This window comes from Vanacampus margaritifer, chromosome 17, assembly GCF_051991255.1.
Source record: "Vanacampus margaritifer isolate UIUO_Vmar chromosome 17, RoL_Vmar_1.0, whole genome shotgun sequence".
In the NCBI taxonomy this organism is placed as follows: domain Eukaryota; kingdom Metazoa; phylum Chordata; class Actinopteri; order Syngnathiformes; family Syngnathidae; genus Vanacampus; species Vanacampus margaritifer.
In genome coordinates this window covers 13397309-13421398 of record NC_135448.1, presented here as the reverse complement: position 1 = coordinate 13421398, position 24090 = coordinate 13397309, and the positions used below count along the sequence as shown (strand labels likewise).

General features: G+C 40.6%; 1 protein-coding gene across 5 annotated transcripts; it reads left to right on the top strand.

Moving 5' to 3' along the window:
- The first annotated feature begins 941 nt into the window (after positions 1–941).
- Positions 942–23905, top strand: myclb (MYCL proto-oncogene, bHLH transcription factor b). 5 transcript variants are annotated; one of them, XM_077549202.1, is made up of 5 exons: positions 942–1059; positions 1502–1577; positions 6726–6829; positions 16935–17623; positions 21140–23905. In XM_077549202.1, exons 4-5 carry the CDS (start codon positions 16963–16965, stop codon positions 21910–21912), a joined length of 1434 nt encoding a protein of 477 aa, XP_077405328.1. In that variant the 5' UTR covers positions 942–1059; positions 1502–1577; positions 6726–6829; positions 16935–16962; the 3' UTR covers positions 21913–23905. The 5 variants fall into 5 exon arrangements, with proteins under 5 accessions (XP_077405328.1, XP_077405329.1, XP_077405330.1 ...); XM_077549203.1 differs by lacking the exons at positions 942–1059; positions 1502–1577 and having other exon boundaries at positions 6725–6829; XM_077549204.1 differs by lacking the exons at positions 942–1059; positions 1502–1577; positions 6726–6829 and adding an exon at positions 13605–14348.
- The last annotated feature ends 185 nt before the right edge of the window (positions 23906–24090 follow it).

The following is a 24090-nucleotide window of genomic DNA, read 5'->3' as shown; positions in this document are numbered from 1 at the left end:
GCGGCCATTTAAGGGCATACACTGTTTCTCAGCTGGGATGGGTTAGTGAGAATAAGTAGAAAAAAATAGATAACTGGAAGACGTTAGAACGAATCCAAAATGTTCAAGTTTTTTAGCATTAGTGACTTTGCCAATTTTGGGGGGCTATTTTCCAGTATTAGCTGAAAAACTCACCTCTTGACCTTTTTGTGCTCAGGTCGCCTGGTGCCATCTTGGTGTCGAGGAAGCACTGTATCTTCAAAAAAGCTGAAATTTTACACATTACTACTGTAAGTAGTGTTTTGCCACCATCTTGTGGCAATTAAAAGCCATTATAGTTTTGTACAAAAGAACCCAGTTTTCACCTTTTTTGGGGTTGTTTATACAAAATGCCTTACTTTCTTGGGTTGATTTATACAAAGTTACTCAAATTTTGGTGTGGTTTTTTTTTTTATACAAAATGTCCCAACCCAGAACATTTGTGGATTGGTCCATTTTTAAATTTTTAATTTTTAATTTTTAATTTTTAATTTTTAATTTTTAATTTTTAATTTTTAATTTTTAATTTTTAATTTTTAATTTTTAATTTTTAATTTTTTTATTTTTTATTTTTTATTTTTTATTTTTTATTTTTTATTTTTTATTTTTTATTTTTTATTTTTTATTTTTATTTTTTATTTTTTATTTTTTATTTTTTATTTTTTATTTTTTATTTTTTATTTTTTATTTTTTTAACCCAAATTAAGCTATTGCTGACACAAGTGTTTTTAGAGTGTGACAGAAATTTTGGACACAGCACAACTTAATATAATGCAATTTTTGTGTATAATTTCCTATTATAGAAACACTTTTTCTGCGGGGTGGGGGTGGGGTGGTTCCCTGTTCACTTACAGTAACATCTGCCGATTTATGGTGAATTAGTGTTTGTATTACATTTTTTTTAGTGACATCTGTCACTACAGGGCCAGCGGATGGAAGCCCACCCCACACAGAGCCCCCCGAGGCCAAGAGTTGACAGCCCACCATAAGAGGCCGTCCCCTCGGGTCTGATCACTTGCCTGCCAACGATCGCATCTGCTGGTAATTTTGCCAATCAATACTTTGCGTTAAATGCACTTTATTGCTTTGAAATGACCACAAAAAAAAAAAAAAGTCTTCATCCTGACACTTTGGACATTTGACATTGCTCACATCCCACCCCAAGATTGCAGCGTTAGAATACGTAGAGGCAGTGTGTGTTTTCCTCCCCCCCTCCTCACTATTCAATGTAACAGGATGCTCCTCATTGATGTATGCCTCTGGTTACATCTGTCCATACCCCCCCCCCCCCAACCCCTCTTCCCTCCCAGCAAGAGATCAGACATACACAAAACATGCAAACAATATGTGAGAGCTTGAGGGAAACTTCCAATAAAAGTGGAATCTGGTGCTGTTGTAACCTTTGAAGTCCAATCATTAATCATATAGATCGTAAACCTGAGGGTCTCACCGGACTCCTTATTCACCACTATTTCTGACGCAGGTTGTCTTCACTTCTTTTCACCATTTTGCTCATCAGCATAGCAGCAACAGAGAGACCTGGATGCATAATAAGAAAAGTAAGTAAATCAATCCATTTTGTTTACATTGGCAGTGCTTTTCATTGAGAGGGCATAAAAAAAAACACGTGTCGTTATAGAAAACAATATTTAATATTTCAGTTAATACAAAAACAAATGAAACAAAGATATTGTACATTTAAACAGATTTTTTATTTATTTATAGAAGAATAAAATGAAGAATTAAGAAATGAGAACACACTCACACTCATACAAAAAAAAAAAAATTTTAGATAAAAAAAAAAAAAAAAGAGAGAGCAATGATGATGACATGTCAAATCGTTAAAATTACCGAATGAACAATACTGAGCTCTCCAGAGGAAAAAAAGAAAAGAAATGAGAACAAGATACAACTAATGTTGAATATTATAATATATCATCCTGGCATGTCTTTTAGTAAGTAGTAGTAGTAATATTCTAATCTAGTTTCACTTATTTTCAGCCCCCCAAAAAGAAAACGATTTGAAAACTTCTTTATGTTCCAATTGTATACAATCATCTCTAATACAGTACAATATTTTTAATAACACATTGTCACTAAGCCCCTCATCTTGTCCTCTACTATCAGGAACGTGTTCCATGTGCAATGAAGACGTGTGTATATTAGTGACTTGTGTTCCGTTTGGCTTGAAGGAAAGATTCCCGGCATGGCTTGAATTCCTTCACACTGTGGCCTTCTGCCTGCAGCGTCGCAAGGACATTTGCCTCGCACACAACAGGAGAAGACACAGCAACAACTCAGCACATTTAGGGAGGAGTTGCTATTGTTTGCATGAAGCATTGTGTCTTCTTCAGCTGGCCGGTGTGAGAGAGACAATCATGGGCTGTTTGTGTGTGTGTGTGTGTGTGTGTGTGTGGGGGGGGGTTTGCAAAGTGGGTGACAGGGATCAGCCAGGCTTTGTGGCGAGGTGAGGACCCCCAAAATCGGGGTGCTTGATGCTCTCGGAGCATCTCCATGCAATGAAATTGAACTCAACAAATCTGCAGTTTTTTATCAGCTGTGACTTATTAGAGGAGGAACTATAGACTATATAGGAACTAAAGTGGCGTAATGCCGCGGAAACATCTGAGACTCATAAAGTCGTTGTAAAATGCAAAGCAGCTGATCATATCATTGGAGTTTATTGCGTGTGTAGGTCATTCTTTGAAAAAGAAATCCATTACACTAAATCAACTTGACTAGGCCACTGCCAAGACCATCCATCCATTTTCTATAGCGCTCGTACTCAATTGGCATGCCCATGAGCCGGCGCCTATCCCATCTCACTTTTTTGGTCAAAAATGTGACCGACCAACTGCTTGGGTTTTTTTGGTGCAAAACAACCCAATGTATTTTTTTAAAGTTTTTTTTTTTTGATACAAAGCAACCCAAAGTTTGGTCAAATTGACCCAAGTGGTGGGTCGGTACATTTTCGGACCCAAACTGGGTATCTTTTCACCCAGCACTTTTATGAGTGTCGGTTGTTTTCCGAACCCGCTCGCTGCAGCAAATTGGGTTATTTTTTTTACTCAAAGTTGGGTTACTCATATAGACCCAGCAGATTGGGTTAAAAATTGGATTTGGGCTGGGTGAAGACCTGATGTTGTTTGTCATTTTGGAGTGGTAGACTGAAGTTGAAGTGAATTTAATGTAACATACTCGAGAAACAATCGTGGCATCTGGATTGGCTCACTTGGTAACTGACTTCAGGATTGGGTTTCAAATTGGTCACACACAGAAAATCAATCAAGAAGTCTAAAACTATACCCAACATACTATATCATACAGGTGACTTGGGTGGTGACCCCATCAGGGAAACGTTTCTACTACATCTTCTTCACTCCAAACACAATTGGTCAAAAAATAACCCAATTTGGGTCAAAAATGGGTCAGACCCGCTACTTGGGCCAATTTGACCCAACTTTTTGGGTTGTTTTAACCCCAAACAATCTGGGTCTAAAAGGGACCGACCTGGTACTTGGGTTGATTTCGTGCAAAACAACCCAATGTATTTTTTAAAAAGGTTATTTTTTATTTTTTATACAAAACAACCCAAAGTTTGGCCAAATTGACCCAAGTAGTGGTTCGGTACATTTTCGGACCCAAACTGGGTATCTTTTCACCCAGCACTTTTATGAGTCTCGGTTGCTTTCCGAACCCGCTCGTTGCAGCAAATTGGGTTATTTTTTTTTACCCAAAGTTGGGTTACTCATATAGACCCAGCAGATTGGGTTAAAAATTGGATTTGGGCTGGGTGAAGAGCTGATGTTGGTTGTCATTTTGGAGTGGTAGACTGAAGTTGAAGTGAATTTAATGTAACATTCTCGAGAAACAATCGTGGCATCTGGATTGGCTCACTTGGTAACTGACTTCAGGATTGGGTTTCAAATTGGTCACACACACAAAATCAATCAAGAAGTCTAAAACTATACCCAATATACTATATCATACAGGTGACTTGGGTGGTGACCCCATCAGGGAAACGTTTCTATACATCTTCTTCACTCTAAAGACAATTGGTCAAAAAATAACCCAATTTAGGTCAAAAATGGGTCAGACCCGCTACTTGGGTCAATTTGACCCAACTTTTTGGGTTGTTTTAACCCCAAACAATCTAGGTCAAAAAGGGACCGACCTGGTACTTTTTGGTCAATTTGGGTCATTTTGTCGACCTGGGTAGTGGATAGCTCCCTTTTTGACCCAAATTGTTTGATTTTTGACGCAACTGAAATGTTGGTAATAAAAAATGGCATACAGATAACCTTGTAACCCATTTCTTGGTAGCTTTAACTAATCACTACAGGTAGTTTCTACCCCATATTGGATCAAAATCTTGACCTAATGTAATGTACTCAACCCAATGTGCTGGGTATAAATAAGCTATCATTGATTTCTTTTGGAGCCAGCATTGGTTATTTCCCTCCAGTTTGGGTTACTTTTGACCCAATAGAACGTATGTTGTTTCCCGTTGTTTCTGAACGTTGCTTGACATGACAAGTGTAATGAGCCGAATAAGGCGAACGTGCTGCAAAACAATACAACCAACTGATCTAATTTGTCTCAACCGATTTGTTTCGAGTCACCCTCGAGTGGGAAATCTCACGCACGCCGCTTTCCCAGAGACAATTAGTCCTAATTAGGGACTAGCAGCAAGTGGAGGTGGTCTCTCCAGGTTACTTTCATCTCCTCTGTGTTGCGTAGGCAACTCCCTCTCATTCATGGCTCTTGACAAGCGCCTGTGAAAATCTCACATGCGGGTTAATCTGAATCACAAATGCCTCAAAGCGTCTCCGTCCAAATGAGACCGAGCAGAGTCTAGTCGACGCAGGTCCGTTCTGTCTAATTGACGGAGCGGCGGCAAATCGTTTATCACGTCCGCCACCCGTCTAGGCGGGTCGTGATATTATTTAAGCACACCCAGTTGCGAAAGTGATTATAATAAGGGTGATAATGTGGTAGCGGGCCTCTCTTCGCTCCCGAGCATCCCCCACCCATGGTCTTCTTCACTCCATCCCCTAACAGATGCCTCCGTCTATCCGTCTTCTCCGTTGACAAGCCAAGCCTTTTGAACGTTCCCTCAGATGTGTGTGTGTGTGTCTGCGTCCATCTGTGTCTTCATCCTCCAGGCGACAGGACCAGCAACTTCTCCAAGCAACCCCCCCCCCCCCCTCTGTCTTTCTTTTAAAAGACTAGGAAACCAAAAGAATGCCAGTTCAACAAAATATCCTTCAATGAATAAAGGGGAAATGCCTTGAGATACGAGTTGAATTTGTTCTGAGACCACGCTTCGAGTGCTTTAAGTTACAAATGTGGGTAAAAAAAGAACCCAAAATTGGGTCATAAAGGGACCAAACGAACTGCTTGGTTTAATCATTGAAACCAAAATGTTGGGTTCAATTTAAAAAAAAAAAAAAGAAAAAAAATTAATGATTGTTTTGCCAAAAGCAAAAAAATATTTTTTTGGGGGGGTTTTGGTTGTTGAAATGATTAACACAGTCCAAAAACAATTGAGTCAACAACCCAATTTAGGTCAGAACTGGACTGTTCCACTGCTTGGGTCAATTTGACCCATTATTTGGGGGATTATTTTGTACAAAATGGGTCAGTTTAATAATTTTTATTTTATTTTATTTTTTTTAATAAAACCATTCTTTTTTTTCTTTTTTTTTGTACATCACAACCCAAAAATGAGGTAGTAGTGACTTGCTTAATTTTTGACTCAAATGTTTTTAGAGTGCACACAAAACCCCATATTTGGGTTGTGGATTATTCATTTGACCAAACTTGGTTGAAATTAATAACCCAAAAATTTGGGTCAGTCTCCTTTTGACCCAATATGGGTTATTTTTTATCCATCTGCGTTTAGAGTACACGGGTTGTTAAACCGACCTTTTTTTTTTTTTAGAGCGCAATAACCATCTTTCCCAATTAAGATGAATGGAAGACTTTTTTTTTTTTTTTTTAAAGCAGGGCTAGGTCTCTTTGTTTTTAGTTTGACAGTAAACTTCAACTGGGCGTGACATTAAGATGCTTGAACCTTTGAATGTTCTGAACTCCTGTGGCCAAGTTTGGTCCTCGAGAGCCACTAACCAGCCTATTTTCCATGTCTCCCTTCTTCAGCGCAGCTGAATCTAATAATCAGCTCATCAGCAAGCTTGGCAGAAGCCTGATAACGATCCTGATCATGAATCAGGTGTGTTAGTGGAGGGAAACATGGAAAACGGGCTGGATATTGTGCTGCTAATGTTAGCATTTGACCCCCATAAATTAATTTGTCTATAAATTGAATTTGATTTGATTTCCCACTCAAGACAGTCTTAAAGCAAGAGGCCAAAATAATTGGATTTCTGTCAGCGCCTCAAAGCTACGTTTGACTCTTAGCAAATTAGCATGCTAAACTCATAGTGGGAAAAAGTGATTGATTTTTGGCTCATGAGTTTGGGGGTGTTTCCCAAAGTCCTGCCTCCCACTGATTTCACACTCAAAGAGTTTGTTTTCAACCAGAAATGTTAAGCAAAAAAGATAAGTAGTTGAAAGCGTCACATAATCAAAGCATTTTTTTTTGCTTTGTGATGTCTCGAAAGTACAGCCCATTCAGTAAATGTAAATATGCGACGCCAAGTTTATATTTCACCTCAAATAAGTATTTGTCGGAATGTTTCTTTCAGAAACGGCCGCTACACGATTCTCTATCAGCTCGTCAAGGCTACATCTTCGCTGTGTTCACAAGGCAAGTGAGGACAGTCGACTTGAAGGCTGCAGAATTCTTCAGGTAAAGTGCTGATTATGCATCAAATATTTCATCTTATACGTAACACGATTTGCTTAAAATTGGGTACACCATGTACTGAGAGAGACTGGCTGAGGAGGAATACATTTGGTGTGATCACGTTACGACACGAGGCTCTGAATATGGAAACGACATTTAACACACACACACAAAAAAAAAAAAAAGCAGACAAAACAGAACCGCTGTCTCGTTTTAGACTTTCAGTTTCAAGGCGCGGCGAAGTCAAGTGATTTTCGCGCTTGTGCTTCTCACCCGCTAAAAGTCTTCTCAATAGCGGGTCAGCGTGTTCTGGTTGACAAAAGGAACAGGTGCCAAAGAGAGACAAGCAGCGAGAGCTGATTAAATCACACAGAGGAGAGGAAATAATCATAAAAGCCTACCAGCAATATTTTAAGCCGCAGCATTAAATTAGATGTATTTTTTTTTAACATCCATTTATTATAGTGTGGGTGTGACTCGACTCACTGTGAGTGTAAATGGTTGTTTGTCTCTACTGTATTTGTGCCCTGCGACTGACTGGCGACCAATTCGGGGTGTCGTCCGCCTTTTGGCCCAAATCAGTTGGTTTTCTATGTATAGTACTGTTGATGTCATTTGATAAATGTGTTCCAAGAAAAAAAGTTATCAAAAAAAAAAAAAAAAATTGGGGGCCAAAAGGGGCTGATACACTACTTATTATTTGACAAAAAACATTTGGGTATTTTTGCACAAAAGAGACCAAAAAAAATGAATCATTTTGTTCCAAACAACCCCAAAAATTGGATTGTTTTGTACAAAACAACCCAAAAAATTGGGTCATGCAATGCAAATTAACCGAGAAAGTTCATTCTCAAAACAGTTGGGGCAAAAATAACCCAATTAGGGTATAAAAAAAAAAGAAGGCCAATTTACTACTTTTTTTGATTTATATCAAACAACTTTATTTTTGTATTTTTTTTAATGACAGACAGTCATGGATCAGTCCTTTTTTGGAAGGGGGGGGGGGGGCTACCTGGGAGCATGGTTTTCTATGTATAGTACTGTTGATGTCATTTGATAAATGTCTTCCAAGAAAAAAAGTTATCAAAAATAAATAAAAAATTGGGGGCCGATACACTACTTGGGTCAATTTGACAAAAAACATTTGGGTATTTTTGCACAAAAGAAACCAAAAAAATGGATCATTTTGTTCCAAACAACCCCAAAAATTGGATCGTTTTGTACAAAACAACCCAAAAAATTGGGTCATGCAATGCAAAATAACCGAGAAAGTTCCTTCTCAAAACAGTTGGGGCAAAAATAACCCAATTGGGGTATTAAAAAAAAAAAAGAAGGCCAATTTACTACTTTTTTTGATTTATATCAAACAACTTTATTTTTGTATTTTTTTTAATGACAGACAGTCATGGATCAGTCCTTTTTTGGAAGGGGGGGGGGGGCTACCTGGGAGCATGGTTTTCTATGTATAGTACTGTTGATGTCATTTGATAAATGTCTTCCAAGAAAAAAAGTTATCAAAAATAAATAAAAAATTGGGGGCCGATACACTACTAGGGTCAATTTGACAAAAAACATTTGGGTATTTTTGCACAAAAGAAACCAAAAAAATGGATCATTTTGTTCCAAACAACCCCAAAAATTGGATCGTTTTGTACAAAACAACCCAAAAAATTGGGTCATGCAATGCAAAATAACCGAGAAAGTTCCTTCTCAAAACAGTTGGGGCAAAAATAACCCAATTGGGGTATTAAAAAGAAGGCCAATTTACTACTTTTTTTGATTTGTATCAAACAACTTTATTTTTGTATTTTTTTTTATTATGACAGACAGTCATGGATCAGTCCTTTTTTGGAGGGGGGGGGGGGTATCTGAGAGCATGGCTTTCTATGTATAGTACTGGTGATGACATTTGACAAATGTGTTCCAAGAAAAAAAGTTATCAAAAATAAAAAATTGGGGGCCAAAAGGGGCCGATACACTACTTGGGTCAATTTGACAAAAAAACATTTGGTTATTTTGCACAAAAGAAATAAAAAAAAAAGGATCATTTTGTTCCAAACAACCCCAAAAATTGGATTGTTTTGTACAAAACAACCCAAAAAATTGGGTCATGCAATGCAAAATAACCGAGAAAGTTAATTCTCAAAACAGTTGGGGCAAAAATAACCCAATTGGGGTATTAAAAAAAAAGAAGGCCAATTTACTACTTTTTTTGATTTATATCAAACAACTTTATTTTTGTATTTTTTTAATGACAGACAGTCATGGATCAGTCCTTTTTTGGAAGGGGGGGGGGTACCTGGGAGCATGGTTTTCTATGTATAGTACTGTTGATGTCATTTGATAAATGTGTTCCAAGAAAAAAAGTTATCAAAAATAAAAAATTGGGGGCCAAAAGGGGCCGATACACTACTTGGGTCAATTTGACAAAAAAACATTTGGTTATTTTGCACAAAAGAAATAAAAAAAAAAAGGATCATTTTGTTCCAAACAACCCCAAAAATTGGATTGTTTTGTACAAAACAACCCAAAAAATTGGGTCATGCAATGCAAAATAACCGAGAAAGTTCCTTCTCAAAACAGTTGGGGCAAAAATAACCCAATTGGGGTATTAAAAAAAAAGAAGGCCAATTTACTACTTTTTTTTATTTATATCAAACAACTTTATTTTTGTATTTTTTTTAATGACAGACAGTCATGGATCAGTCCTTTTTTGGAAGGGGGGGGGGGTACCTGGGAGCATGGTTTTCTATGTATAGTACTGTTGATGTCATTTGATAAATGTGTTCCAAGAAAAAAAGTTATCAAAAATAAAAAATTGGGGGCCAAAAGGGGCCGATACACTACTTGGGTCAATTTGACAAAAAAACATTTGGTTATTTTGCACAAAAGAAATAAAAAAAAAAAAGGATCATTTTGTTCCAAACAACCCCAAAAATTGGATTGTTTTGTACAAAACAACCCAAAAAATTGGGTCATGCAATGCAAAATAACCGAGAAAGTTCCTTCTCAAAACAGTTGGGGCAAAAATAACCCAATTGGGGTATTAAAAAAAAAGAAGGCCAATTTACTACTTTTTTTTATTTATATCAAACAACTTTATTTTTGTATTTTTTTTTTAATGACAGATAGTCATGGATCAGTCCTTTTTTTGGAGGGGGGTATCTGGGAGCATGGTTTTCTATGTATAGTACTGGTGATGTCATTTGATGTGAAATGTGTTCCAAGAAAAAAAGTTATCAAAAATAAATAAAAAATTGGGGGCCGTTACACTACTTGGGTCAATTTGACAAAAAACATTTGGGTATTTTTGCACAAAAGAAACCAAAAAAATGGATCATTTTGTTCCAAACAACCCCAAAAATTGGATCGTTTTGTACAAAACAACCCAAAAAATTGGGTCACGCAATGCAAAATAACCGAGAAAGTTCATTCTCAAAACAGTTGGGGCAAAAATAACCCAATTAGGGTATAAAAAAAAAAGAAGGCCAATTTACTACTTTTTTTGATTTATATCAAACAACTTTATTTTTGTATTTTTTTTAATGACAGACAGTCATGGATCAGTCCTTTTTTGGAAGGGGGGGGGGGTACCTGGGAGCATGGTTTTCTATGTATAGTACTGTTGATGTCATTTGATAAATGTCTTCCAAGAAAAAAAGTTATCAAAAATAAATAAAAAATTGGGGGCCGATACACTACTTGGGTCGATTTGACAAAAAACATTTGGGTATTTTTGCACAAAAGAAACCAAAAAAATGGATCATTTTGTTCCAAACAACCCCAAAAATTGGATCGTTTTGTACAAAACAACCCCAAAAAATTGGGTCTTTTAGTGGAAAATAACCCAGAAAGTTCACTTAAAAAAAGCTAGGTAAATAACCCAAAATAACAGAGAAAGTTCATTCTCAAAACAGTTTGGGCAAAAATAACCCAATTTGGGTATTAAAAAGAATAGAAGGCCAATTTACTACTTGGGTCAATTTGACCAAACTTTCTGTTGTTGTTTTTTTTATTTATATCAAACAACTTTATTTTTGTATTTTTTTTTTTATGACAGACAGTCATAGATCAGTCCTTTTTTTCCCCCTCACCCAAATTGGGTTATTCTTGACCACTGTATAGCAGTAAACACACTCCCATCAGTCCATCTCAGAAGATGTAAAAGGTTACGTAACATACGGTAAAACCACCGGCTAGAATATTTTCGCAACTATTGACTCGCCCTCGTTTGCTTACATTTGCGTATAACAGTTGCAGGCATGTGTGCCTTCTGCCCCCCCCCCCCCCCTTGTTGACTGAGCGTTTGCATATGAAGTACACTCGCTGGCCACCGTTTACACCTGCACACACGGCTCCTGCACTGAAACAGGTTTCTAACATTCTTCAAATGTGGTCGAACCCGCACATGATGACGAAAAAATGCGCAAGTGTGTACTACTTAATATCCACTCTCACCGTTAGTGAGCACAAGTCCCTCTTGTTACACCTGGCAGCACACGATAATTGCTGAGGATAATCTTTCAGAGACACCCGACAGTCTGGCATTTGTTGACTTTTACCGAAAGAGGAAAATAGCTCAAATTAGGCGTGATTATCGGTATGTGTGTACCCAGCTTTACGTGTTTTTTTTAGTTCAAATCTCCTCACACAGTGTATGGGTAATGGGGGAAAGGAGAATAGATGTATGTATATAAGTTGTGTACAGTATATAGAGAGGAACAAGTGGGTATGGCAATATACGGTATGAAAAGTCTACACACCCCTGTCCAAATACCAGGTTTTGGGGATACAAAAAAAAAAAGCCAAAATATTAGAAACACCATTCTAACCCGGTAATGTCTGGTCGGTGCCGGATTTCACTTTCCTTTCCTTTCTTTGATCCTTCCTCGGGTCTCCTGACAACCTCACGACTCTAGCTGAGTCTAGCCGCACATAAAAAAAGAAAAAAAAAAAAAGAGAGCAATGATGATGACATGTCAAATCGGTAAAATTATCGAATGAACAATACTGAGCTCTCAAAAAAATAAAAAAAAATAAAAGAAACAGCATTCTCATGTGTAATGCTTCAAGAATGCTCAATAACATCGCCCCGCCAAGTATCAGTTATGTAATTGCATTCAAGTCTGCTCCCGTGAACCGTTATCGCTTCACCTCCCTGATCCGCCGCTATGTTACTTTCCCTCCTCATATCAACGGAGCCTTTCGTTCACCTCCGCGCTCGTCTCCGCGTTCTTCCGAACTCCTTCTGCTTGATCATTCCGCATAAATCTTCAGCCCACTTTCTCATCCACACAAATATACCTTTTGCCCTTTTCTCCCCGCGTTCTCTTTTTCTTTCTCCGGTCCGCACTGACAGCGTCTTAATCCGGGATTGATTTTTTTTTTTTTACCCAGAATGCAACAAAAGTCACGGAGGGGGAAGGAGAGAAGAAGTGAGCAACAGCGGTAGTGTAATTCGGGATAGGCGAGGTGGAGAGGTGACCTGTCGATACGGCGCGGGGACATGACGTCCTGAACGGAAGCACGCCGGCCTTTTTATTCATTATTCTTCCCGCAATCATTTTTTTCCAGCGGTTAGCCAGCCGTCAATTTGCTGCGTCACTGATTAAAATCAATATGGCGTTTAATTACATGCTGCTGTTGTTCTTGTATTTATGCTAATCGTTTATTTTGATTTTCTGCTCATAATGGAAAACATCGCCGCCACATTGTGCAGCTGTAATTGCTCCATTCGAATCACCGCAAACATTTTGCCGCGCGTATCTTCATTACAGTTTGAAATTTGTGTCATATTTTAAGAAAGGAAATGTATTGTGCAGTTTTTGTTGACCAGTTAAAATGACTGTCTTTTTTTTTTGTTGCTTAAATTAGCCGGTTTTGAAGGGGTGGTCGTTCTGGAGCTAGGTAGTTGCAACAATGCGAGTACCAACTACCGGCTCGGAGTGAGGAAAAAAAGCTGGTGGAACGGTAAATTACGTTGGGCAGTGAACTCAACACGACTCACTTTGCTAAAAGCAGCAGTTTGGCAAATAGTAAAAGGATTCTTGAAAAAAATGTGTGGGTTATTCATTTCTTGAAAAGCAGAGTCAAATGAATCGCCCCAAAATGTTGGGTTGGTCCCTTTTGGCCCAATTGTTTTTAGAATGTGGGTTATTTATTTTATTATTATTATTATTTTTTTTATCCCGTCAGTTTTCAGCTTTGATGTGTTGCCGTGCAAATATTATTTTGTCCAATGCCTTCTCAATTTCCAGTGCAGGCGTTGACCACACGCACACACACACACACACACACACACACACACACACACACACACACACACACACACACGCACACGCACACACACACATACACACACACACACACACACACACACACACACACACACCATTGAAATCACCGCTTTCTTCTCAAATCAAATTTTAGATTCACCCGATAGCAGGCGCGAATCTAAAATTTGAGTTTTAGCCATCCTCTAATTGGTTCAGCTACGTTAACTTCTGATTGGGTGAGCGCGACGTGCATCAAAGCTTGATTTATGATGGAGGATGATGTCAGACCATGATTCAAAATTTCACTTTCAAGGCGCACTTTTTAAGAAAAACTGGATTTTATGAGGCTTGGCTTGGTCAACCTGCACTGTTGCTGTGTGTGGCTTGTTTCGAACCAGATTATTTTATTTTATTATTTTGTTGTGGGTTTGGGGGGTGGAGGGGGGGGGGGGGGCTTTTTAAGAACTTTGTATGAGTGGAAAAGTTAGCTTACACCGACTGGCTGGAGGAAAGAAAAAAAATCTCCTGTGTGTACATCAGCATGTCTAGTGAGTATGATGTGATTTATTTAAAGTTTTTATATTGATAAATATTGATTGTGAACTGCTGTATTGTTGTGCAGAGGTTTGAAGTTTGGCGATGTATTAAAAGATAAAGGTAACTTTTTTTTTTTTAATCATTAATTCATCCTCAAATCCATGAAATGCCTTCTTTAATGCCACATATAGTTACTATATATGAGTTTTTATTTTGTGACGTTATGGTGTTATTAAAAGGTGGATTAGGTCAGAACAAAAACTCAATAGTTGCCTTGTACGGCTGGAATTTTTATTTTATTTTTTTATTTTTAACTGAAACTGTACCTTTGAAAATTAAGCATATACTTAGGTGGAAAGGTTAGAGGTTACGTGAATATGGATGCGTAGGTGAAACGCAGTCTGCGGTAGATGGATGTAAGAAGCATCTGGACCGAAAGCCAATCCCCTCCCATGTTGATGCGTGCGTTTGCCTGCATGTGTGTGCGTGTGTATGTATGTGTGTGTGTGTGACGGAGGTCACCGGCATCCAGCGGGTAGCAGCTGTCCTCCTTTTTCCTGTGCGGACTCACAGATTACATGAAATGAACCTGTGGAAGGCCAGACACGCTGATGGGTGCCTCCCCAGACTAGGTGTCCATTGATCAGCTGAGAAGGTCAAGTCGGGTGGGGAAGGTCACCTGACATGACATGAGGAAGGACCCTGGAGAGGTATATAGCCTAGCAACAGAGATAGTTTTATAGTAGCGCCAAAATAGTCAAAAGGAACTAAATATGTGAAATCTCGCCGGCTTATTTCATCTCAATAGATATTTTTTTGATGAGCTATTTCGAAGATACTTCTCTGTACATTTACCGCCACCATTTACTCTGGATGACTAATTCAAGGGGAAGACGATTAAGTGCTTCACACGAGATAAAAGGGAGAAAATGAAGAGAGGCCGAGGGGAGGGGAAACGCACTGCCGACTGGGAAATCGAGAGCTGGCGGAGTGTTTCTCCAGTTGGTTAGCCCGACATCTCCCCTGAGAGACAGAGGCGCTCCTCTAATGATTCTGGGTTTCATGTCGGGTCGAGATGTTTTTGATCAAGGGTGACGGGGGGGGGGTATAAGATCAGGGTGGATAGAAAGAAGGCGAGAAGAGGAACAGAGGAGCAATGACAAGAGATATGAGGGGGTGTCTAAATAGGAAGACTGACGAGGGCTGGGATTTCCCTGCTGTCTGCTTGTTGATGAACTTCGGAGGAGAAGTTATATATGGGATATTTCCCAATCATCGTTCTCCAGACGTTGGCTCCAGCCAAAGTTCCGTGACTCACTTAGAGGGTTTCGTATGGCAAGAAAAACAAGTGTCAGCAGTTGTTGCGTACAGCTGTTGAGAATACACACACACACACACATTGTGTATACACTCGGCAGACGCACAACAGCATTTGAAGAGCAAGGGCTGTGCATCTTCCACTAAATATTGATTACATAACATAACATGCATGTGGCCATGAAACTACTCCACATACAATAGGATTTTCCAGTGGTGGGCACATTTCTGTGTTCAAGAGCCACAATTGTATTTTTTTTTTTTACAATAGACAAATAGGCCAGGTTACTTGTAAATAAGGTAAAAAATAAAATCAATTAAAACGTGTATAAAATAGTAATGTAAAAATAATTAGCTATTTTTCAGTTGTTGTCATTAGCTAATTTAGCATTTTGGTCAATCAGTTCACAACTGTAACAAAGCAAAAGGTACATGTTTTGATTGCATAATAGCCCGAGTTAATAAATATATTTTGTCATACACAAGTATATGTATTTCTACTCAAGTACATCATGTGTAAAGATTTGACAACTGTACATATTGAAAGACGTATGAGAATTTCTTTAAAGTCCATGTAAAATGTTTCCACTGATGGTGCCACTTGTGGCTTCCTATAACGACCTCAAGCTGGACATCAACGTCTACATATGAGTACTACTAGTGACATTATAAAATTCTACAAGCTAACATGTAGCTCTTCTCTAGCAGTACTAGTGACATGCAGATGCCAACTAGTGCAGTTTTATCTCACTATTAAAATGAAATTGTCACATTTGTAGGCTAAAAGTGTGTCAAAATGTCATTCAGTTAGGGGGAAAAATATTACTAAGTTGTTTTACTAGTGCACTGAATTTTCTTACTAAGGACAAATAACACATTAGTAGGCCCTACATGACGGATATGAAGGATTTAAAATAAATGCTCAAACAGCTTTGATATGTTTGAATTCATTCATGTTTGACCAATTCAAACTTTAAAACAGTTCAGCTAATCCCTACCACAAAATGTTTTAAAAATTCCAAATATAAGCCAAACTTTTATTTTAGTTTCCCCCCATTTATTTCAACATTTTTCGACCGATTAAAAGCGTTCCAGGTTCCGACATTAAACTGCTATAGTTTATCCCTCAACAGCACTCTTTATTTGTTATGAGCGTTACTGTCGCTTTAAATTGTGGGCGTGGCTTCCCTACTACGACCCACCCTCTTATGCATAATAGCCAAGTGTCCTTTCCCGGTAAATCACACTGCGCGCCAGTGTGCAAAAGAAAGTGAACGCAGACGCAGACGCAGCTTGCGCGGCTACTGCGGCAAGTTTCACACCGGATTTGTTTGGCGACTGTTTACAAACGCTGGCGGAAGACAAACGAAGAGGAAGAAGAAGCGATGCGCCGTTTGACGCTCACTGCTTAGGTCGTTTGCTTGACTGAGGATCTATGAAGGAGCACGCAGGTTTTTCAACGTGCACAGCAGGTAAAAAAAAACAAAAAAAAAACCGCCCTCCTCTATTCCCACTGGTTCGCACACCGATTCTGACGGTAATTGGAGTCCCCAGCTGCTACGCCTGAGCTCATCTGGCTCTCGTTAAAAAAATGATTGTTAAGAGAAGCGGACCTGGTCTCAAGTTTCCGCCGGTAATTGATCCACTGCCGTCTAATTTAATCACCTTTCTGCTGATCAGCTGAACCGCCCTCACTCTCATCTTTGCCACCGTCTACTACGATAAAACACTGTTATGTAATGAAACTCCGTTGCGAAACTTGAAAGTTTTCAGCTAGGGGAAAATGCACACTTTTTTTAAACATTTTTTTACTTATCAGTGAGTGGCTTGTGACGGCGTGACATTTTAAAACCCTCTAGACCAGAGGTGGGATTGCATGGTTGAGAAATTGGATAATATGCACGATTATGGGGTTCAGTTTTCAAGTTTCAGTTGAATGCAGACTTGGATTCAGTCAGATTGTGCTCTTCTCTCTTCAGACTGAAGGAACAGGGAGTGAGAACCTCCATGCTGGGCATCAGCTCCTCCGCGGCGCCCCGTTATGACAGCTGGGACATGGACCACCTGGACCACTACCAGCACTACTTCTACGACGATCACCACAACCCGGACGAGGATTTCTTCAAGTCCACGGCGCCCAGCGAGGACATATGGAAGAAATTCGAGCTGGTCCCCACCCCGCCCATGTCCCCCATCCGGACGGTGGAGGGGTCGGGCAGGTTCGGGCTGGTGTGCCCCACGCTGGGGGACAAGCTGGAGTGGGTGTCGCAATTTTTGGGGCAGGAGGACGAACAACAACAACAACAGCAGCAGCAACAACAACAGGCGGACCTCCCCTGCAAAGTGACCCCGGCAACGGACTCCGTGGGGAACCTGAGCTCCATCATCATCCAGGACTGCATGTGGAGCGGGTTCTCGGCTGGTCGGCAGCTTGAGAGAGTGGTGGGGGAGCGCTGCCACCCCTGCCAGGCCAAGGGTGCGCCCGCCAACACCAAAGTGGTCACTGGGATGTCCCCGGGGAGGGCGCAGGGTTTACCTGCCGACGCGCTACCTCTCGGTTGTTTGGTGGCGGATTGCGTGGACCCGACCGCTGTGCTCACCTTCCCCTTGGGGGGGGGCTGCAAGAAGCAAGTCTCGTCTGGGTCCGAGTCTCACACCAACTCATCAGGTCAGTGTATAGCAACAATCTAACAATACCGTGGTGCCTTGAGATGCATTCTCTTTCCCCCTTTGAAATAAATGTAAACGCAATTTAAAAAAAAAATCACCCCAAATTAGTTTGTTTAAAACCTGCTTTCTTAAGAAAAACAATCCACTCAACACTATTGTACTGTATAAAAACACACAGTAATAACATTTGGTTTCTTCTTTTGTGGACTATTGGCAATCTGCGACCCGGCTTAATGACCCGTTGTCCATCCTTTGCAAGGAAGCCAATGCGAATTGATGGTGGTCAGTGTTGTAAAGTGTGCTGATGCCATCTCGCAGTGGGCGTCTGCATCACTTCCACAATAGGCCACGCCCCTGAAAGGCCCACAATGTTTTTTTTTTTGTTTTTTTTGCTCAACTACACTTTAAAACTTTAAATGTTTACAGTTATATTTTACAATATTTAATATAAATATCTCATCTCATTTTACCAATTTGACTTTATTTTTTATTGTTGCCTGTACTGTGCACTTTGACCTTTTTATTTTATTTTATAAATCTATAAAATGTATTATTATTATCTGTACTCTTGACGGCAGCCGACATCAGTATTTGCTGCCCTCTTGTGGCTGTTTTACAACCAGATACTGGAAATTTTATGCAATTTTTTTTTGGGGGGGGGGGGGATTTGATGTATCAAGTATTTGTACAGTAATTCTAAGCTGGTTATAGTTTTGTGTGTATGTTTAATTTTTAACTCGTCTAGGTAAGGTAACCAAAAATGTTTACTCCGCTACAAACTACAATTCCTAATATGATACACATTGTTAGATTAATTTAGTCTTTGAGAATTTCTATCAAAATGGAAGCTGTATTTTTTTTTTTTTTATGTAGCCCTGGAGTGTACGGCTCATCTATGATGAGTCTAAGCCGGGAGTCAATATTTAGCTTCGGTGCGCCGCTCTAGCTGCCAATAAGAATGCGCGTGTGGTACATGACTGCATTGCGTTACCTTGGTGCATGCAACACATGCTCCAAGGGGCGACACGCCCATCTGAACATCTGCCGCCTGGCCCGGCGCCAGCAGACCAGCTGCTAAATCCCCCCCCCCCCCTCCGCTCTGACTTACGACGACGGCAGCTCCCTCTGCAGTGCCATCTTGCGCTTGGCGCCAACTTGATAGATAAGGAGATGTCTTGCATAAGTGACTGACATGCTTTTGTCAAAAATATCCCAGGGATCAAGAATGATAGCACATTTGCACACTCTATTATGTGAACCTCCCTAGAGAATCAGCTGGTTTTGAGGGGGTGGTTCTCATGAAAATCGCTTTCGTTGCCATGACGACAATTTGTGTATGCAGCATTTCCTCACCTTTAGAGCCAAGCCGCATATTTTACCTTAGAAATTATAACGACATACCACCACCAACCCCCCCCCAAAAAAATGAAAGCGTTACATAAATCACTTCAACTCACTTCAATATAGTTCCTTGGCATCAAGATGCCACAAGATGGCGCCAAAGCAACGGGGTGTTAGCCTGAGCACAAAAAAACGGAAATGATGTGAAATTTTCAGCAAATAACAGAAGATTGGTTAAAATAAAAAATCCTGTAAGTAGGTAAAATCAAATCTTCGGTGGAGCAATGTAATTATTGCTAGCTTATTAGCATAGTTGCCTCAATCATATTTTGAGGTTTTTCATGAAGGATTTTTTTTTTTTAGCAAGCACATAAAAAAAATGGATTCGATATTGTAGCCGTAAGTTTAAAATGACTTGAACAATTGTGCTATGCAGAATCGCGAACAGTGGGGAAAAAAATGATATTATAAATGCTTAAAAAAAATTAAAAAAAAAGCTGATAAACATTCACAAAAAAACGGGTGGAAATGTGGGTAGAAAAAAACACACAATTTTAAAATCTGTTTAAAAATAAATCCCACCCATTCATGATTACCGATCCGCGAGTTTGTGGGGGTCCGCTGCACACCGAAATCACGACAACCTCAGTTTATTCACAAATGTTCTTCCTCAATGTGAAATCTGAGCATGCTAGTTTTGAACATGAAGGTTTTCTTTTTTCCGAAAAGGGCAATTGGCGTATACACGGGTTAATTGTCCCTTCTGCCATCTAGAGCATTTATTTGAGCTGCTTATCACTAAGAGTCATTATTTGTAATGAGTAAACACATTTATGAACCATTGAAATGAAATGCAGCTCTGCTTACCGTGTTTTGACGGCGTAGTCCGACTGTGGTTTGAAAGTGGCTCAGGACATTAGGCTAGTGTAGCCACCAGGTCAAAGGCGATGTGAATTAGTTACATTACACAAGAGTGGGGTAGAAATTTAGAAGGGCTCACTCGGACAATTTTCGGGTTAAAAGATTTGATTGGTTAATTTCACACTTGGGTTGGACTATTAATAAACAAGCAATTAAAAAAGTCATCTTTCTATAATATGTCCCTTTTTTGAAATGTTCCAAAGTGGAGACCTACTTTTGCATTTCCACCCCGTGAGCTCGGTATGTAGGCGAGCATGTGATGTCGAAATGGGAGCGTGCATAATGGCGCGCGGAATGTCACAAAGGGGACTTGTTGCTACATTCCTCCATTCAACATGCCGCGGCACCAATTGTGTCCGCGGGGTGAGCAGCGCCGGCCCCCGGGCGGGGGGGCGAGGTCGACGGGGTTTGCGCAATTCTGTTTGACGCCAGTTCTGATTCAGATTAGAGAGAAGGAAAAAAATAGTAGTAGCCATCATTGGACCGTTTTCATTCAAGCATTTTTTTTTTTTGTTTTGATAGCGTTCCTTTGGACACGCCTCCCTCAAACGCCTCTCACTGATTTTATGGTGTCCTTCCTCGAGAGATTACTACTTCCCGAGCAGTGTAATCCGCTGAGGTGCAATTACTTTAAAAGCGCGTTTCAATTTACAAGAGCAGAGAAAATCCCTCCAGATTTTCTTCTATTGCCAGGATTGGCGTCTCGCTAAGCCTTTTTGCACCATGTTGAAAAGTCCTTCTCCTGTTGAAGTCAATAAAACAATGAGGGCTCCTGAGCAGCGTAGAAAATTAATTTCCACCTGAGCGCCTTTTTAACTTTGTCCAAATGAATGAAGATTGGGGAATTTCTACTCGGGAAGCCAAATGCTGTTTGGCATTATGAGAACATAAATCAATTTATTTCATCCGGAATAGTAAAAAAATACAAATAAATACTCAGGGCACAGGCAACAACCAATCATAGCTCACCTTTTTTTCTGGAGCTGTGCTGTGATTGGTTGCTACCCGAGCAACATTGATGTCATCTTCATTCGACAGCAAGTGTCAAAATGGCCGCCCCCCTGAGATGGATAAAAACGGCTGGATTTTGCTGCTTAACTCGTATTCCACTAACGAAATATTAACCAGAATACTATATTTAGACTAGTGGGGCTGCTTAGAACATAGTCTTTTTTTTTTTTGACTTCCCCTTTAATAATGAACCACAATTAGATGGGGTTCACTCGATTCACTCTGGTCTCTGTCCTTCCAGATGATGATGATGATGATGATGACCAAGACGAGGATGAAGAGGAGATCGACGTGGTGACCGTGGAGCACAAGCAACAACGCAAACCCCGCCGGTTGGTCAACGGCCGCAAACCCGCGACTATAACGGTGCGAGCAGACCCACTGGACCCCTGCATGAAGCGGTTCCACATCTCCATCCATCAACAGCATCACAACTACGCCGCCCCGTCGCCGGACACGCTCACGCCGTCGTCGGCGGAGCCGCCGGCCTCCCGCAAGAGGTTCCGGCAGGAGGCCTCGGCCCCGGCGCACCAACAGCCGGGTCAGCACTCCCACTACCAGCAACCCCGGCTCGGCCACGCCCCCTCGAACTTGGACTGCAGGCGGTCTCACGTGGCCCGTTCGGAGTCGCCCGACCTCGGAGCCTCGTCTCCCGCGTCGCCGTCGTCGCCCCACTGCTCCTCGTCGTCGTCCTCGCCGCCCCACTCGCACACGCCGCCGCCACTTTCCAGCCCGCAGTCGTCGGACTGCGAGGACACGGACCGGCGCAAGGCTCACAACTTCCTGGAGCGCAAGCGGCGCAATGACCTGCGCTCGCGCTTCCTGTCGCTCCGGGACGAGATCCCCGGCTTGGCCGACTGCGCCAAGACGCCCAAGGTGGCCATCTTGACGCGGGCCACCGAGTACCTGCGGCAGCTGCACGCCGGCGAGCGGCAGAAGGCTCAGGAGAGGAAGCAGCTGAAGGCCAAGCAGGGGCAGCTGCTGCAGAGGTTGGCGCAGCTTAAGCGATCTTGAACGCTCTTGGAACTGAAAACTTCATGGACACTCATCAAGACATGTTGGAATTGTGCGGGTGGATTTTCTTTCAGTTTTTTTTTGTTTGTTTGTTGTGATTTGCACATTTTGCTTCTGAGTGATAGACGAAGGCTGTCAGGTCGGAGGACGGTAAGCTAACAGGTCCTTGGTTATCTCCATACACTGCTTGTTAAAAGTTAGCGATATTGGGCATGGAACCTAAAATGCACTAAAATCGTTCTAGGTGAACTTCATATGACCTTTGAACTTTTGAATCCACACGGCCAACTGTTCAATGTAATCAGCTGATTCCCAAATACATTTCTGAGAACATCCATCTATGCCGTTCTGTGACTCTTCCTGTCTCTCTCAAGAAAGTAAGCATCCATAAAATGGCACATTAATTTCCTGGTTCATTTGGAACTGGTCGTCTGCATCATTAAACCAAGATGCATAAATTGATCAATAGTACCTAAAAACTATTTCTCAGAGGGAAGTGGAGACTGGAGGATTGACAGAAAAGCATTCTTGTTAGAGAGCAACAAGTTGTGCATTCGAGGAGGTAAAATTTAATATTTTAGGTTCATTCAAAAATAAACCAATGTTGCTTTTTTGGAGATTTTTGTCCCATGCTAATTAGACTCTTATGTAGCATGGGTGGGGGGGCGGGTGTCTCCGTGTGATGTCTGATCCAAACAGACTGAAGGACCCCCCCTCCCCGAAAATGTATTTCTGCGCCGTTTTGTGCCATTCTCCATAGCCCTATAACATGAACTAAATGGTGTCAAGCTGTGACCATTTGTAGCTCAAGTGCAACTTATTTGTAGCATTCTCAATTTTTTGGGGGGGATTCTATTTTACCCCTCAAACTAGAATCTGTACAACTGTAGAATTATTGTGCCATGGAAAGCAGCCAAAAGGTGAATGCCGACTTCAGTAGAGCAACCAAAAGAAATTCCCATGAGGGCTTCGGTTTTGTTTGTCAACCGTTTTGGGAAATGAAACACACGGTGCATCTCAATTTTCTTGCCGTCTCGTTATATTTGTGAAAGTTTCTTTTGGTAGGTTGCGGATGCCTCCAGAACACGCCTTTCCAAGTTTGCAGGCGATCCTGTTATGTGTACATAGTACCCCGTTTCTGTACAGTTCCTTCTGAACCAAAACCAGAGCTGTGTATTATATTCCTCTTTCAAGTTTTTTTTTTTTTTTAACCATTTGCATCTTAAAAGCTTACTGGCTTTTTTTCCAGAGATGATGCGAAGCTTCTATTTTTGTTAATAAAATGAAACAAAACACAGTTGAACATGAAACACTTTTCACACAGCAATGCCTCTTTTGTTTGCATTTTGTGTCTTGGGCTACAAAAAAAAAAAAAAAGTCACACTTAAAGTTTGATACTCTATTTTCCTACAGAGCTGTGTTCAGTGTGAGCTGGTTTTTGTCAATGTGGCTGACGGGGGCCTACCTGGTGGTTGTGTGCCGAATGCGGACATGTCATATTAATGTGATTAAAAGCCTCTGGAGCTGTAGCACCGTCTTGGTGGGGAAGGAAGGTCTCTTAATGATCCTATTGTTAGTGCTTTTTGCATGCTCGCTGCTCCCCGCAGTCCAAAAGCAACTTAAAATAACTCGAGTAGCATGTTCTGACCTTGCCAGCACTCAGGAATAGCTTTGTTGCTTATATCCCGTTGTATGTAACAACCTCAGGACCCCCCCCCTTCCCTGAATCAATGATTCACCGCTTTTCCATATTCCTCCGTTCATCAATTCAGGACAAACCAGCAGATGCCCCTCGTTTTCTTTTCGCCGAAGGCCTCATCACTTATTTAAATGTTTGATTTGTATCTGTTGCCAGACGTGGACGTTGCTAATACTTTTGCAGTCGGTGATTTATGGAGCCTTGTTTCAGCACTTTTGTTTTTTTTTCTGTACCTCATAAGCCTTTATGTATGAAGAGTAAGAGAAAATCAATAAATGTAATTGTTTGACATTATATTGGGACCTGTTTGTCTTATTACACTCCAACATCTTGATATACACAGTATGAGTAAACACAAATGTCAGTCCTTATTGTCTTTATTCTTTGCTCTGCCCTGTTTTGGAGTCACCATCGTGACAGTGTTTCTACTCGGGCACTTCATACATATTAAACAATTATAGTATAGGTAAATAATCGTG